General features: G+C 40.6%; 1 protein-coding gene across 1 annotated transcript in view; it reads left to right on the top strand.

Moving 5' to 3' along the window:
- The window catches only part of ADAM12 (ADAM metallopeptidase domain 12), a 183,633-nt gene that overhangs the window by 5,046 nt on the left and 160,132 nt on the right, over nt 1-18,455 (top strand). Inside the window, exon 2 of the mRNA XM_069864168.1 lies at nt 10,730-10,863. Coding sequence (XP_069720269.1) covers nt 10,730-10,863 — 134 coding nt within the window. The remainder of the gene's footprint in view (nt 1-10,729; nt 10,864-18,455) is intronic.

Genomic DNA, 18,455 nt, shown 5'->3' with positions numbered 1-18,455 from the left:
TGCTTAGCTTGGGGATGAAGGGCCGTGCATTCACGAGGTTGATGTGACAAAACCATTGATCAGATGAACACATTCTTCACATGTTAGAAAGAAACTTGTCTATTTATTTTGTGTTTATATTCCTTGTTTGTGGGTCTGATCATCACTTGGGATAAATTGTCTCACCTTGATGGGTCTGGCTTCTTTGTACAACCTGGTGTTTATGTTCTGCACTATTCATTTCAAATATGCTTGACAGGATTGGAGGATGTGTAGGTTAGATGAGCATTAGTGACCTGGGAAGATATCCTGAGTGTTCTTCCTGCCCTGAGGAAACAATAAAAAAAAAAATATTCATTACACCTGTTACTTATCTCCTGACAAAGTCCGTAGAATTCAGGAGATCGGGACTGATCCAGTGCTTATGGTAGTACTTGTAAGGTTGCCCACATAAACTTTAGCAGGAGAGATGGCTTTGAGAATATTAAGTAACTCTAAGTTTTATGTTCATTCATGTTTCAAAAAATAGGAAGATAAACATCAGTGACAGCTTGCACTAGTACAGGTGCAGTTAATTTTTCTTTTTCTGCTGTTGTGTAATATGAGTAGCAGGTATTCCCCATCCAAACAAAAACAAATGATGGATATTAACTCCCCAGCCCAATAGCTCATTTGCTAGGCTTGGGAAAGAACTACAAATCAATTTTCATGCATGTTTACCTAAATTAATACTAAAATTTGCCTCAGCTGGATTTGCTATGTTTTCAGTGTGATTTCCCTGAGAACCTCTGAATGAATGATTTGTGTGCATGTGACGAGCACAACTAAAACTCCCACTCAATAATTCCTTTTACTGATGATTATGTAGAGGAAGGAACATCCCTTAATACAGCTCAGTGGGGAAAGCTAGTAAATAACTGGAAAAAAGGATTGTACTGTCCTTTTAAAAGGTGGAGAGGAAATGGTATTTTGGGGGGTGGATTTGAATTCCATTCAGTGGAAAGTAGCCTTTCTTGAGGGTTTGGAGAGGAAGAGCTGGAGAGGAACTCTGGGTCTGAGTTTTTATGTAATTATGTGGACTCATAGCTGAAAAGTAAATATATTCAGTACTTTTTTCTTTGACATTGGAAGTCTGTGGATTAGTTGTGTCTGTTATTGTAAAGCACGGGTTACTTTTTCTCTTCTTTAGTGTTTTTGTTAGGTGCTGTCTTGCTGATGCTGAAGGGTGCATGGCTGAGTTTGTAATCAACAGGAGAATCACTGGGGCTGGGATCCTTTGGGGAAGGCGGAGGGGTTTAGGAAGAATCAGATATGTCTCACTAGTGGCTATGCTGGAATGATGCTGGTGTGATGCTGCATTAAGATAGGACATCCTGGAAATACCTGTGGGAAAGGCAGGGTGAAACCCTTTTGTTTTCCACCTTTTATTAGTCCTGTCCTGCTTGTTTTCATGAGAAATAATGATTGGGACAACTTATATAGCGTGCATCAGGACTTGGAAAAGCAGCAATTATAACACAGGATTTGCAGTAAGAGGACAGAAGTTCTCCTAACCCATTATGTCACTCACTTTTCAAAGCTGCTTTGGGTTTGAATCTGGCATTTACCGCTTGCCCTTTTCTGTGAACTCTAGGCTATGAGCTCTTCCATAGGGGGAACTTCTTGATATATAACCATCACCCAATGTGCCAAAATGCCCTCTGGTTCAATGCTTCACTGATTTATTTCTCTCATATTTTAAAATGTTCCCTTCTAGGAAAAAAGACAACCTTGTCTTTGGACTGGTCCTGAATAGTAATTCCTCAGTCAAACGTAACATGACAAATGAGGCTGGACAGCTGTTTCCCAAATATAGTATATGTATAAATTCTATACATGGTGATAAAGCTTGGTTTTCACTATTGGAAATATTCTGCAGTCTCCCTGCCCCCTCCTGCTGTCAATGGGAAATGTTATTCTCAAAACTCCGCTTGTCACATTTTGTTCTCGAGAACAGGGAGGATATTGAGATATACTGGCTTCTTTCCTTGAGTGCATTTCAATATGTATTTTGTATAATGAGAGCCCAAATCCTTCTTGCATTACTTATGCTTTAATCACACTGTGCTCTCCCAAGATTGTTTTAATCGCATTTGCATCAGCGGGAGTAACTCTGTATGATGAGCAATATTTCATCTGCAAACAGAAGAGGCAGATATGGGTGCATGACGAGGAAGGAACTGCCTGTCCTGGATTTGTTACAGCGCAGCTCTCTAGTAAGAGCGGTGTAGCATCCTGATTTGAGAAATAGATATTCAAGAATGAGGATGAACAAAAGCTATTTTTACAGTTTTCTTGAGGACCTGTCAAGTGTGATAGTTCCTTTTTAATTTTCCAGTAAATGGCTTTTTGGCATGTGTTAACTCCCAAGAAGTGCAGTGCTGCCTAGTACAGCAGACATCATTTTGTACTTTAGCCATGACATTACCGTATATGAGAACTGAAAAGTTATATAGATATTACACCAATATATAAACCATGTGTGTTAGAAAGACAAGTTCAGTTTTGAAATATTCGACTTAGCTATGCTTTTCACTTTCAATCTGTGCCAAACATGTGCTTGAATGACTGATGGAGTCATATGGTTCCCTGAATAAAGCACTTTATTGTGCGCAGACTAAGAGCCTTCCAACAGTTGTATTACAGAAGCTTGAAGATTAAGATGATCCAACTGCTTAGGGGGTATGTTCCACAATGAACATTTTATTTTTATTCCCCCCCCTCTATCTTTCGCCTTAAAATATGTCGTTAGTTTATTCAGCTGGTCACACAGTGACACTGCCTGCAGAGCCCTTGGTGGAGAAGAGCAGCAAGTTACCTTCAAATTTAAGCTTTCACCCTCATGTCTATATTAAAATGTTGAACACATGACTTTTTCCATGGAGTTTATGGGATTTCGTGGGGGAGGGGTGGGAGGGCTGTTTCCTGTTGAAGATTATTTCATCAGCAGAATTAGATTTAGGAAGGGAATAACTCATGGAAGAACAAGCGATGACAGGAAATAGTTCTTAGAATTATAAAACTGAAATAGTAAAAAGCATGTTTTTAATGCTGTTCAGTTAAAGGGGGTCAGTGCGTCTGAACTCCAGTTTCTTTTACAAAAAGTCAGTGCTCATGAAGCTGCTTAGTGTGAAAGATCAAGTGGGCACACTGCAGAGTCAGACACTGATCAGTCCGAAGTTGACAGAACTGTCAAGATGGAGAGAGGATATTTTTCCACCAGAAGCAGAAATAACAGAAAATTAAATACAGAAATGCATGGAGTTGTCTTTCTGCTGCCTGTCTACAGGCTCATCAATGACTTTTGCTGACTTTTTATTGTTTTAAGTTTTGTACACGAGTAGTTATTTTGCAATGTGAAGGGAAAGATAAAATTAAACCCCAAGAAGATCCAAGGAATTAGTTGCTTTCCATAAGTTGCTTGTGCTTAAATGCCTGAGGTCTTGGGTTTGGGAATGGGGGAGGAGGGAGAAAACAAGTAAAACTTTGTGTTTAGTTAGGTGGCTTGCCTTTTTTTTTTTTTTTATAATTATTTTCCAGGCAGGCCATGAAAGGACTAATTTTACTAGATTTTGTGGAGAGAATCCATGTATTGCTTGGATGTGCAAGGGCTAGTTTGAAAAATAAGTTATGATTTTGAACTAATAAAAACTTTACTGCAGGAGATAAGATTTTTATTTTATGCGCTGTCAAATCTTGCACAGACTTTTGTGCTTCCATAGAGATGAGGGCAGAGTCTGGCATGTTATGTACTGTCTGTTTTAAAGCTGTTAGTGGGATAAGGGGAAGTACCTTATCAGTGTGGTGGAATTTCTGATTTTTGTCCTTTCTTTTGAGAGAGTGTCTGTGTTTTCAGCTTGTTGTTTGTTTGTGTAAAATTTAAGACAAATGAATGATTGACTTTAAGGTAAACTATTCCTTATTTGACCCTATGCAAATTACTGGGCTTTCATTCTTTAACCGTTATGCACTGGAAATCTTGTACTGGTTTACTTTTGCAACATTGTTGTAGTTATTATTAGATTAATTGTAATTTGCATTTTTGTCATATTAACAAGTGACAATTTATTATCTTTACCATCTCAAACAGAACATGTACCATTCTCAAAGATGGCTTCAGCGAAATCTGTGCCTAGATCATGTTTATCTTGGGTAATGTTTTGGCTTTTGCTGAAAGCTGGTGTGAAATAGAGGACTGAAAGCACATATCCCCACTCCTTGGCCAGGTAGTTGGACAGTTGACCTTTTTTTTTTCTAGCATCATATAGTTCTTGTAATTCAGTCTTTCCACTTTCTTGATCCCCCTGGCAGCCTTTCCAATCCACCATCTCTAGACTGAATTCATCTTTTGTGAATGCAGGTGAGGAGAAATGCCCACAGAATTTAGGATGCTCTTGTGTTGGTAACTAACTTCAGTATCTTAATATTCAATAGACACACCCCTCTTGATGCATACTTCCCAGACTGTCTTTGCTTAATGTGACATCAGTATTATGCTAAATAGCATGTACGGGTCTTCCTTGTGGTCTTCCTTCCTTCTGCTAAGACTACTGCTTAGAGCAGAAATCTTACTAGTGCCTGAGAGTACAGCCCTCCATTCTGTACTGCTTGGTTTCAACCCTTTGCTCCAGCCTTCATGTTGCTGGAGCCTCTATAATATTCCTGTCCTTCTCTGTGCAGATGGACTTGGAGCATTGGATTTCAAGAAGCCACTTGTGCACGTTGAGTGAAGGTTGCTGATAGAAATACTAAGACTTATCCTAATAAATTTTCTTACTGAACCTTGGTAGAAACCATCCTTCACCTGACAAAAGTATCGCCTCAAATGAGACACGAGAGAGAAGTGACTGTTGGGGGGAGGAAAGCTCCTTCCCACCTGATGGACATCCCTGCTGGCAGTGGTGTCTCTGTTGGGGTTCCTGCATAGCTCGCTGGGGCTGGTGGCTCAGGGCAGACCCGAGGTATCCTGGGCTATAAGAGAAGTTGGCTTGTAGCAAGGTCTGTGGAGATGCCACAAAACTGACTGCCACGAGTCAAGTGAGTGCTGGAGGCAACCACGTATACTCAGCCCTTTCCCCATAGACAGAAATGATCCATCTGAATTGTGGGCCCCACTGACAATGAACTGAGGAAGCTGGAGAAAACAAGGAGGGACGTGGATAAAGTATATCCCTTCTGTCCTCCACAGCATTGCCAAACTGTGCCACTAGCCATTTTCAGTTTGTGGAAAGATTACTCTGTTCCATTAGTCTTTCCTACGCTAAGATTATTCTGGTGCATTGGTGTTTTGTTGCAAAGAAAAATATAGATAGACTGCAACTTAAAATTCCCATTTGCCCATTTGCAGTTTGTAAAGTAACACAAGAGTAATATAATTGAATCTAATTTAGCCTTTTTTGTTTACCTCACCCCCAGCTTCTGTTATTTTCATAACTCATCAGTGATTGAAGTGGGTGACATGAAGGGTGTCTGGGCACAGGGCTGTGGGGAGAGGGCAGTGATCTGGGCTGGATCAGGACCTGCCGCAGCATCACTGGGGCTGCTGGTCCCTGGCTGGGCTGCTGGTCCCTGGCTGGGCTGCTGGTCCCTGGCTGAGCTGCTGTGGGGTGCTGGGGCTGTAAGAGATCTGGCAGCCTCGGGACCCTGACAGAATCACGTAACTACAAGTGGGACAAGATGTGCGGATGGGACTCCCAGAGCATGCACATCCACAACGGGTAGTTAACAGAGTGTTGAACGTTGGCTTTGTTGTAAATCTGTATGTTAAAAAAATGATGCTATTTATGAACCACCTCAGGTCTGACTCGTTCTCTCCTGTCCCACGCCAGGAGGGAGGGGAGCAAAACCAGCATTAGCAGGACAGCAAGGGCATGCAGCTGAAGAGAGGGGGCATTTTATTTTTTTCCTTCCACTTCAGCCCATTTTTTCCAGACCCACTTGCTACTGAGAGCATTCACCTTTTTGTTTATCATAAGGACAAATAAATTGCACTGCCCGACTAAAAGCTTATTAATTTTAAGTAAACACAAATCTCATGGGCCTGGGCTTCTTCAGGAGGCAGTGGCCATTAAACAGAGATGTCATATTGCATGCTTGGAATTTGTTTTGCACAGAGCTTGGGGGAACTGAAATACAAAGCAAAAATATGAAAACTATTCTTCTTAGCCAGCAAGTCCTTGTATGATACTGTGCAAAGAAGAAAAGTTGTAGAAGTACGTGGCAGATGAAAAATATTTAAGCTGCACAAAAGTCCCTGACAGATAACATCTACTCGTCTCCCTATTTGTACGAAGTATCTTTTATATTAAGGATAAAAAAAAGAAGGAAGGGCACTACATCAGCTTGTGGGCTGCTTGAGGATCAAAAGCGTTACCTTCAGTGCAGGCTGAAAATAGAAAACAGATAGATACGACTGTGAAGTTTTTCATGTGAAAAAGTGGGAGACGACCTTGCGTCAGGAAGAACTGGACAGAATTTCACTGCAATCAAAAATAAGTAGGTGAGTAAGTAGGTGCACGTGACACGCAAGATAGGAAACCTGGGCCTAATAAAAGTTTCTGGTAATACAGATGGCCTGATTTTCTTCCCCTCTCATGACACATTACAGAAATTTAAATTCCCTGATTTCAATTATTACACTATTTATATTGCTGTAATACCAAGAGTCCCTGTAGAGAAAAGGCCTCATTATTAATGTAATGCAAACAACTCTAATGGTTCTGGCTTCAAAGAAATCCCAATGAACATGGGTAAAGGAGATGAAGAGTGGCAGAGAGGAAATACCAGCGTGCATGAGGAGCCACAGCACTGAGATGAAGGTGATGGAAACCCTTTGTTAGCACAGATCTCTAGTGCCGTCCCGTCGTGCTGCTCTCCTGGTGCTCCTCAGATGCTCTTTGGGAGGGCTGTGCTTATGCTTGGAGATGAGTGGCCTGGAACCACAGAGGAAATCTGGGACTGTGTTTTGTTCAGCCAATGTGCAAGAGCCTGCGTGAAGTATCCCTCACTGGGATAAATTCTTTGGGTTTTGCAACTTTGAGGCAAGGGCTGTGTGTGCCAAAGGCTCTGTGAGGGTGCCAGCAGCCATCCCACCTGTGTAGCTACTCAGAAGCCCACACCGCTGCTCAGACTGAGGGCTGCTCTGGGGCTGCACATCTGTTTGTCCCATTTTTTCCAAGTTTCCTGCACACTTCACCTTCAATTTATATGCCTACGATTTTTTTTGGCCAGGCTCTCTTCTTATGGTTTTCGTGGTTTTTGTTGTTTTTTTTTTTTTCTTTTCTCCTGACTTTGAGTCTTTCTCTACCCATATCTTTCCTGTCTGCATCCCGTTGTTCCTTTGGGCTCGGTGGCCCTTTAGATGCTGTCATCTTTCCCATCTCAGACAGACACGTGGGGGTTGCTCTTTGTTGGCTATGATCCTTTGTTTTCTCCAATGTGTTCTTTGAAGCTTTGCAATCAGGCTGCAGGATCCTAGTTAAAGGATGTACTTTTTAATCTTCCCTCTACTTTTATATTGAAAGGCTGTCCTATTGTTTACCTATCAGTTATACAGGTTTCTTTATTTTGTAGTCTTTCAGAAAAATACATATTATGTAAATATAATGACCTTAAGTCAGAAAATCGCTGTTATTTGATTTACAAAAGAAATTTTAATGTGCACATATCACACTGAGGACAGTTGGGAGTTCAGCAAGTGCATGACATTAAACATGTGCCCAAGTGCTCTTCAGAATGAGGCCCCGTGATTGGGCTGCAGTTCTTTCTCTGCCTTCTGCAGGAAGCTGTGATTTTTATCACACCCAATAATTTAAATAAAAACATTCAGATAAGCAGCAAAATATTTGGCTGAAGGAAGGCAACTAGACAGAAACTGATCTTGTGTTTTATAAATGCTGTGGCTTCAGAAGAGTTTGCAAACCCTAAAGCCTGTCTGTTTTGTTTCACCCAAATAAATTATCTTTTCCAATAAAGATATAACTGCTGCCTATAAACCTGTCTTGATGTCTGTCTCCAGACTATCAATGCTTCTGTACAATATGCATTTTCAGTGTTCAGATAAATAAGCATGCGTGTAAGATTAGATTTGCTCTTTTTAACCTTACTGTGTTACTCAGCAGAAGCATCACTTTGTCATCATAGAACAGGAGTGGTGAAGTTGAACCACAGTTTGTGAAGATATTGTCCCTTTTCCCCCTAATATTTTTATAGTGGTTGCACTTTCTGGACCATGCGATATAATGAGGGAACTACACAGCTGGGCACAAATGCTGATCCCTCCTTCTCTTCTTTTTCTTCTGTTTCTGGTAATGTTGTGATGTTAATCCTTTGCAGAATTAATAAGAAAGGTAACGTGCATGTGTAAAGTACCAGAAAGACTTTGATGCTTCCTGCAGTTCCACAGAATAAGACCATGAAGAAGCAATGCCGACAATGCATCCAAGGGGGGATATGGGTGTACATAGTGTTTCTTATGATTTAGATTTCATGAAAACTTTAGAGTGCAAATCCTACAAAATTATAGTAGGGCCTGACTCATTCAATTCATGTAGATCAGACTGCTCTAGTGAGCCAAGAGAAAAAAAAAAACCAACACAGGGCTAAAGCTGAACTTTTCTAATTTAGCTGAGATATGCTTCATAAATTTCTATTCTGCACAGGGAGCTTCATGCCTGATAATCAGAATAAAGAGCTGTGAGGTTCTGTCTACATCCTCCTTGGCAGATGGGAACCCAATTGTGTGCAGGGTTTGGAGCATCCCTTCCAAAGGCTGAAACTCCCAGACCCTTGCCACTTGGGCTTGGGCTGCATTGAGGGTGTAGTGGGAACCCTTTCTCTACAGGGACACCTGTATAACTCACGACCTTCCTCTCCACAATATACTTTATCTTTTTATCTCAGTTCTTTTTTTTTGTGTGTGTTTTAGGTAAAGTATATCTTTAAAAGCATGCTGGAAATTACTTTTCCTCTCACTAATGACTGCATAGATGTTTTTAAGTTAATTCTAACAGTGAATAAATTGAGTTTATTCTGCCCAAAACAGTTCTTGATCCTCAGAGCGTGTTGGGCAACAAGAGAGGACAGGGGAGGTTGCTGGGATGGCAGTGCTGATCACTGAGCTGTGTGAGCAGGTCTGACCCTAGAGCTATTCTCTCACTCCTGTAAAGCGGTTAAGCCCTGAGCTGTGGCTGAGTTGCTAAAAAGTTGCCCCATCGCCTTCCCTGTGGACTTCTTAGCACAAAGGCAATGGGGGGAAGGAGGACAAGAGGTAACTCTGACCCTTCTTCATCCTAAGGGAGGGTGGACACGTTTCTATAGGACCTATGAAGACTCAGGTCTGATCCTTGTGGGGTCCAAGTGCACCAAAGGGCTCAGTGTGAGGGCAGGTCAAGAGTGTGGAAAACCCCAACAGTATTTGGACTGTCCCATGGCACCTAGAAGCCGTCCCTATCTTCTCTTTAAGTTTTCTTCTCAATGTTGTTTCCAGCTCTTATACTATGATATGGGTTTTTAGGACTATCTTTGACAGGCACAATACCATTATTACATCTAGGGAGAGGAAACACACTTGATAAATGTTGCATGCAAATAGCTTTTTGACACGGTAGTATGAATTGAAATCAGACTGTGTAGGAATAGGGCATTATTTCAGGGAGAATTTATGTTCTCTTCTAGAGGTTTTTTTTCCACAAATGAGAATGTGCATCCTTGATGTTACAGGATTCACAGTACTACCTGACCTCCTTGTATGTTCATATAGAAATGCTGCAGCTGCTAAGTGAAGATTCAGTCTTCTGTTGCTCACAGTTCAGAGTTGTTAAAACGGACTACAACTGTACGTGTTTCCATGTTTAGCAGAGTAAGATGGTGCATTACAAAGCATTTGGGGGATAGTAAAATACTGAGGATTAAACCTGATTAAATCTGCTGTGTACAGTAAACCAGGAGCTATCAGGAACCCCAAACTGGATTGCTACATCTGTACTGTGACTACAGCTTGCAAAGCGGGAGGATCAGCAGAAATGGGAAGGGCATAGGGGAAATCTGGGATCACTGTCTGCCCTTAGGGAGCCTGTGCCACTGTCCCCCCTCCTGCCACCACTGATTTGGATCTGATCCAGTGTGACTATTTGGGAAGAGGGATGGTGAGAAGAGATCGGGGAGTGGAATGATCAAGCCTAATTTCTTTCCTTAATTATGGAAAAATAGTCTTGATAAAATCTTCTCTCTTACAAATCCCTGCAGGTTGCTTTCCATCTTAAAGTTGACCCTGCAAAGACTGCATTCCCCCTTGCTAACATCTTCAGTAGAAAAAAAAATAATGAAAACTCTTGCATTACTATTAATGTAACGCTTCAAATTGTGGTTCCAATACCTCTCCAGATTCTTTTATTTAAGTCTTGCATCCCAACTCTTTATCTTTGTACCTGGGTATCTACTTCTTCTGTGCAGTATTCGTCTTCTGCTGCTACAGAAATGCACCATCTAATCAGCAGTGGAAATAACCTCAGCACTTCTGTCCCAAAACCCCAGCTCTCTTGTAGATTTGTGTAGGTTTTGACACTGACAGTATGACCCCACAGTGTTTTAATGTTTAATTATTTTCCTGAATTAGTGCCTTTTGAAATATGCTGCCAGGTCTCTTAAATAACAGGGTTCATGAGTCAGATGCTGTTCCAAACTAAGATGAAGTGCTTCTCCCTGTCCCTAGGCAAGAATGTGGACAGCAAGTTGGAGTCCTCGAGACAGCAGATGCCAAAGGACCAGTCAAAAGATTATGAGATAACAGTTCCTTTCCTTTTGAATGGAGAACAGTGGAGACCAGTAGATGACATTTATTCAAAGGTTAGTCTTCATTTTGCCTACTATTTTATCATAAGATGTGTAATAATTGGGAAGCTTTAGAGGAAAGTAAATGCGCTTTTTCCATTATGTCGGTCATAAGTGTATTTTTTGTGTTTTTGTAGAGATTCTGCTGTCTAAAACTCATTTTATAAAAATTAATAAGGCCTTTGGTTGAAATTAATACTCTTTTATTGTAGAGAGTCATTCTTATTTCTGATGGTGGAAACAGAAGCTTAACATGAAAGTGTATATTTAAAAAGGTTAACATCCATTGCTTGAGATTGTATCATACAACAGCAAAACTGGGGACCAAATACAAAACCCCCACATTTGTTTTACTAAATACAGTCTTTAAAGAAATATATAAATAATGTTGCTTCATTGACTGCAGTGTGAGGCATTGCCTGGAGCCCATCATGGGACGTGGCTCCCAGTGCCATCCCATATATTGCGTTGGGAATCTGGGATGAGTCTGCCTTCACGTTCTGCTTTCCCTCAGCCTAACAAGGGGATAATCTGTCAGTGGCTCTGACTAAGCAGAGATTGTTCCCGCTCTTGACAGGCTGATAAGCTTTCCTTCTTTTTTCCCCTCGGACATTAGCTGATAATACGGGTGGCTGTTTTTAGGAGAAAGCTCCTTTTTTTTTGTCTCCTTGTTCTCCTGCTTGAAGTATGAAGACAGGTTGTTTTTTATTATCACCAAAGATGCCATGGGAGTTTTTTATCCAGCCTTTTTAACTCAGGTCCAGTTTTGTTCCAGCTTACTTTTTATATTGTTATTTTAACTTTCAGAATGAGGAGAAAAAGAAAGTTCATTTATTGGTTTTTTTTAAAAAAAGGAAGGAGAGGAAAAAGGTAAAAAAATCACACATGCACAACGCAAATAGCTCAGACAGCCCATTAGAAACATCTTCCTTTAATGCATTGTGAAAGTGTTTTATGGTGAAATTCTACTTGACTATTGCCACCTTTTGTAGGACGTGATTTTGAATCATGGTTGTCATTAACAGAAGTAGGTGTGAAAAGGGATTTCAATACAAGGGCTCTGACTTTCAAAAAATCTTGTCTGAATTAAAACTTTACTTCCTTTTTCTTTTTCCCTTCCCAAATGGGAAAGAAGGGCCAGTCCTAGTTTTGAATATCTACAGAGATGAAAGGGATATCAGTGTGGGTGTATAATGGCTTATCGTTGCGAGATAGCACAGATGGCTTGGTCCTAGATGTATGTGCAACTCTATTTTTAGATTATTTAATTAGAAACAGACATTCTCTTTGTAGAGTTCTTTTAGCTGATCACTGTAGCTTTCTGAAAGAGTTAAAACAGAGTATATTTATGTAAGTAATGATAATGTGATTTATATCATTAATTTGTTTCCCAGAATTGCTTTCACTTTAAGATGAACATTAGAAAAGATTTGTGGTTTGGTAGAAAGATCCACGTGCTGCATCAGCACTTTTTTTCTTTGAATACTTCTTTTCCATGGAAACTGTTATAAATTAAATACACAAAAGTGCAGATCCGGCTGTGGGAAGAACAACAGCACTGAACTGGTAGAGGAGAAGAGTAGTAGTTTATCCCATAGATACTGATCAATAGCACAAAAGTTAAATACTGTTGTATTTGCTGGTTAAATAGGACCTATTGTCTTTCAACTAATTTCAAACTGTTCCCCAGCTTTATTGTAATTTTATGTGTAGTAGAAAAAAAAGTATGAAATACTGTGTGCTTGTAACCAGGGGAATGGCATTGCAATAGAATATGTAGTAAAATAAATAATGTAGTGGTTATAAAAATGCCAAAGTATTAATGTTATTTGTGTATAGATAATTGCCTTGCAATGATAGTCCCATTCTCCAATCCTTTGATTGTAAATACTCGTGCTTAACAATTAGTCCCTGAGAAACCATGCTAGTCATTTAGTGCAGTGTACTCTTGCCTTCCTATCTTGAAGATAAAACCATCCTTTTATTTACCCCAAGAGTCACTGCAATATCTGTTGGAATATCTCATTCAGAATCTGTCAGGAGTTATTACTAAGCTAATGACTCTCATTGAGGACTGCCTATATAGTACACTGTGCAGAGCAGAAGCAAAAAAGCTGAAGCTAGTCACACTGGCTAATCACACAAGCACGCAGACCTGCTCACCAGCAGGAATAAAATTACATTTACCAAGAAGAAAAACAATAAAACAGTTACTTACCTATAACCTGGTTTTACTTTAATACAGTTAGGGTGTACTTTTTCGGTACTTCCTAAGAATGACAGTTCAAATTAATGGTAGGAAAAATCCAGTTTTAAATCAGACATGTAATCAGATTATATTTAAAGAATTTGGGTTTCCCTAACTATAAATGTAGTGTTTGTTTCTAGACAGAACCTATCATTTGCTGGGCAGATCAATTTTCTCCCTCCCCACCCCAAGTTGAAGTTATAACAGACCAAGACCAGGATCTCATTGTGGTAGTATTATTTCAGAAATGCTATTGCTTCTTTCTTGTTTAAGAAAGATGCATATGCTGATGCAAACACTTGATATAGTGAAGCAGATTTAAAAATTAAAATATGTATACTTAAGAGAAGTTACTCTGGAAATGCACGTCTGTTTTTGCAACTGTATATGATGCTCTTCATCTATTTAGTTGTTGTTAACATTTCTCCTGGCATCTTTTATAGAATCACAGGATTAGCGTTAAGGTTGGAAAAGACCTCTAAGATCAAGCCCAACCATCAACACAATAGCAACATGCCTACTAAAGTATATCCCAAACTCCACATCTACATGTTTTTTCAACACCTCCAAGAATGGTGACTCCATCACTTCCCCAGGCAGCCTGTTCCTTTGCTTCACCACTCTTTCAGTAAAGAAATTTTTCCTGATATCCAAACCTCCCCTGGTGCAACTTGAGGCCATTTCCTCTCATCCTATGACTTTTACCTGCAAGAAGAGACCAGCACCCACCTTGCAACAACCTACTTTCAGGTATTTGTAGAGAGTAATAAGGTCACCCCTCAGCCTTCTCTTCTCCAGGCTAAACAATTCCAGCTTCCTCAGCCGCACCTCATAAACAGCTGACTTCAGAAAATTTAGATCATTTTCAGTTGGAATATTTTAGTGTTTCCCAGTTAAATTCTTTTATTAACTGGATATAATATTCCATTGCTAATCCTGAACATGCTGCTAAAATTAGTGGCTACTATTTTGAGTATCCAGCTGTTGCTAGTCAGGACTACTGATGGGTAACCGTGGGTGTGTGACAGCAAATTCAGGACCCTGAAGTGTTGTGCAATGTTGCTCTGTGCTTTCAAACAATAGCTGCCCATATTCAGTGCAGATGTGATTTCTGTCTTTGGTGAAATTTTGTGTGCATTTTAGAATGTGTTGATAGGTCATTATACGTTATAGCTTCAGTTCTCCTTCCACTTGTCTTTTTCATTTCTTCATCACTCTGCATTCTCTGTCATATTTTTCCCCCAGTGCTTGATTTAAGCCCAAGAATGTTGGGTTCTATTTTTCTTAAATTTTTCTAAGGTTTGAACAAAATTGTTTCATTTTTATATTATTCAAGTGCAGGAAAAAGACTCTTTCCCTGCATGTTTCCAACTGAATATTTTTCTTCAAACTTGGCTTGGGACTTGCAAATCGAGCTGGGCTTGATGAGAGTTGGGTAAGTGATGTTTTAGTACACAGAACACTTTAGGGAAGATTTTTTAGATGACCATCTGTTTGGCTTCAGCTTTTATCCTCACACCCTGTTAGGGACACACGTTGGTTAATGTGTGCCAGATCCCTGAGTCACAGGAGCTGTAGGTCAAGGTAATATCGGTTGTGTTAGACCAGAGCCTGAGGCATGTGCCTTCTCTTGGAGAGACAAGCAGTAGGCAGGAAGCATTTCATATCGACATTAAGGGTTTCTTGGCACCATTTCTGTGCTTAAAAGGTCATAAGTGTGGGGAAACACTGCCTGCCAGGGACCATCCAGGACAGGCATGAAATAGTTGTAATGCTGGGGGGGAACCTAGTATTGGCATTGCCCTGAGCTGACAGTCATTCTCCCAAAGTGACATGCTCATTAATGAATTTGGCTTTGTATCTGGGGTTTAGTCCAGACCTTAAAATGCATTAAGTTTCTGGGAAATTGAAAGCATTTTATGAATGCACCCTTAGCAAGTTTACGGATGACACTAAGCTGGGTGGTAGTGTTGATCTGCTGGAGGGTAGGGAGGCTCTGCAAAGGGATCTGAACAGGCTGGACCGCTGGGCTGAGTCCAATGGCATGAGGTTTAACAAGGCCAAAGGCCGGGTCCTGCACTTGGGGCACAACAACCCTATGCAGTGCTACAGACTAGGAGAAGTCTGTCTAGAAAGCTGCCTGGAGGAGAGGGACCTGGGGGTGTTGGTTGACAGCCGACTGGACATGAGCCAGCAGTGGCCCAGGTGGCCAAGAAGGCCAATGGCATCTTGGCCTGTATCAGAAACAGTGTGACCAGCAGGTCCAGGGAGGTTATTCTCCCTCTGTACTCGTCACTGGTGAGACCGCTCCTTGAATCCTGTGTTCAATTCTGGGCCCCTCACCACAAGAAGGATGTTGAGGCTCTGGAGCGAGTCCAGAGAAGAGCAACAAAGCTGGTGAGGGGGCTGGAGAACAGGCCTTATGAGGAGCGGCTGAGAGAGCTGGGGGTGTTTAGCCTGGAGAAGAGGAGGCTGAGGGGAGACCTCATTGCTCTCTACAACTACCTGAAAGGAGGTTGTAGAGAGGAGGGAGCTGAGCTCTTCTCCCAAGTGACAGGGGACAGGACAAGAGGGAATGGCCTCAAGCTCCTCCAGGGGAGATTTAGGCTGAACATTAAGAAAAAATTCTTCACAGAAAGGGTCATTGGGCACTGGAACAGGCTGCCCAGGGAGGGGGTTGATTCACCTTCCCTGGAGGTGTTTAAGGGACGGGGTGGACGAGGCGCTGAGGGGCATGGTTTAGTGTTTGATAGGAATGGTTGGACTTGATGATCCGGTGTGTCTCTTCCAACCTGGTTATTCTATGATTCTATGATTCTATGATTTTGTGCGTATATGATGCAGTCAATTAAGTGAGTAAATGCAGAGTCCTTAGGTTGCAGCATCTGTCACTCAGTTGTGGGGTTTTTTCTCTTGTCTTGGCTGTGCGGGATCTATAATGCCATTGCTGGCACCTGCAAAGACTCAAATATAATCATGTGGCTAATCAAGTGGTTTAAAAATCCTCTTGAGCTTTCTAAAAGCATACATACAAGTTGGGTGCAACTCTCCTTCCTGGGTGATGCTTTGCACCTTTTGATACTTATGCACATACTTCTATAATTTTGAACTCTGTATCCATCTGAGTCCAATATTAACTCTCCATACATACGTGTACGCTCCAGTCAGGCTACAATTGTCATTAGTACTAAGACAAATTTTAATGTAGCTGAACCTAGGCAGGTGTTGGAGGCAGCATGGAGCTAAGCATGGTTTCTGAAGAAATATATTGAGAAGCTGGAAAGCCTTGATGTGCTTTAGGTTGATTTGAATTTGCAAGTTGATAGTCAAGATTCCTTTCAAATTATGCAGAGAATTTAGTTTTTAATATTAAAAGTGGGTGATGTATGAGCAAATTTTGCTGTGTAGCTTCTTAAAAATAATTAACAATGAGAAAGTAGATGCATGCAATATACCTGCCAAATGAGTAGACCTTTAATCTACTTCAATCATCACGAATCTCACCTGACTCATTTAAAGTACTGACCTCAATATATAAAAAGTGTATTGGAAAAGCAACTTCTCCCCCATCTTGCAGGATTCAGATCTGTCGCTGTTGGGGTTAGAGACAAGCAAAGGAAAGAGAGATGCTCATGGTGGGCAGAGAGGACAGGAAGACCTGCAGAGAGTTTACTGTTGAAGAATAGCCGTGACTCCGACACTGATGACGTTTAAATCCAAATAAGTTAGAAATCAGTTTCCCCTTGGGGGAGGGGAGGATGTATTCAGAGAACATTAAAACTGCTTCACTAAGCTTAAGCTTTCAAGGCCGGATTCTGAGCTAATGTACAATCAGTTTCCTTCCTTTGTCTGGGCTATTATACATCAGGTTTGCAAACAGAAATCTCAAAGAAGTACTTTTCCCTTTCCCTTTCCCTGTGTTATAGTATACTTTGCATTTCTTTGCTAGAGTTTATGTTCAAAGATAAAGATGAAGGCCAGCTATAAATATATATTTAGACTACATTTCTTCTCATTTTTAAGTGTACGCTTGTCACAGCTCAAAAGATTCTGGATGTAAAGTGGCAGAAGATTACAGTTTTTTACTGCTTAGCATGCATTGCACCTCATTGAGCCTGCAAAGAAGTGGCTTTTGCATTTCTTTTGCCTCATTCATGAAGTATTGCATTGTGGATTGCGTTCATAAACAAACATCAGAATCTTGATTCGCTGTATGTCATTCTGGACGCTGATTACTTGAATCTCAATGTGAAATTCTCCACTAGTCATAAAAGCATTGTGCTCTGACAGTCGTTAGTCATCTTTACCATTCTCTAGATTTATCAGATGTATCAGGTGTCACACTGATTCTTTTCACCTTTTTGCATTTTTTTCATGACTTTACTGTAAGGACCTAATTCAGCACCTACTGCAATAGAGATTTTTGCTATTGAAACAAAAAATCATTGTAAGGAACACGAAGTAACTTTGTTTAAAAGTTACAGGAATAGTACTGGAGATTCAAGAACATGTTTGAAGCTGCCAAGCAGGGATAAGCCTTAACCATGTGATCCTATCTTTATGCTCTTGCATTTCTACATTTCTCTTGTAAACTGGCAGAACAGGCATAGACTATCATAGTCTAGTCTATCATCTGGAGTTGTGGTGTGCACACCAGTTTCAGTATTGTTATGAAATTTATTGTTACATCCATTAGGAAGCCCCCAATTTAATAAGATCTCTGTGCTAGATCATATTTGCCCTTTTTGCTACACCTCTTGGTGTTCTCGCGTGACTCTAACATGGAGTTTGATGCATGGAGTATAGCTGAAAGGCCTGCTATGTCAGATAATTAATTTAGTGCTCAGTGTTTTCAAGAGCAAACCCATTCAAGTTTATTTCATAACTGGCATAGCCTTTGTGCAAGTGATAATTGTTTATATTCCTTTCAACAGAGCCTCCTGCTGTTCTTTTTCATTTGAAATAATTACCAAAGTTTAGTCTTCCAGACAATTGTATTAAGGAGAGTAATACAGTGCTGCTTAAACAAGCCTTTGAAGACTGAGAGGACAGCTTTCATAGCTCTCTTACATAGCTGTTTTACATATCTTAAGAGAGAGCGGCATAAACAGAATTTATAGTCCTCTCCATATTTTTATGACTTGTGAGTATCGAGCGTAAGAGGCAGCACTGTGCATGCTGCTCAGGCTGTGTCATCAGCTGGGAATGCAGCTTGGCACGGACAGCCTCAGCGATGTGAGAAACTACACTAATCCCTGATAAAATTCTCTGGGAGATCTGTTCCTTGAGCCTTTAATTGGTAACCTAGTAGTCATTAATTTAATAGCCTAGTAAACAATCTATTGTATTTCTTTTACTT

This window comes from Phaenicophaeus curvirostris, chromosome 9 (genome assembly GCF_032191515.1).
Source record: "Phaenicophaeus curvirostris isolate KB17595 chromosome 9, BPBGC_Pcur_1.0, whole genome shotgun sequence".
Taxonomy (NCBI): Eukaryota; Metazoa; Chordata; class Aves; order Cuculiformes; family Cuculidae; genus Phaenicophaeus; species Phaenicophaeus curvirostris.
Note: the sequence above shows the minus strand (reverse complement) of the source record. Positions and strands in the feature narration are given on the sequence as shown.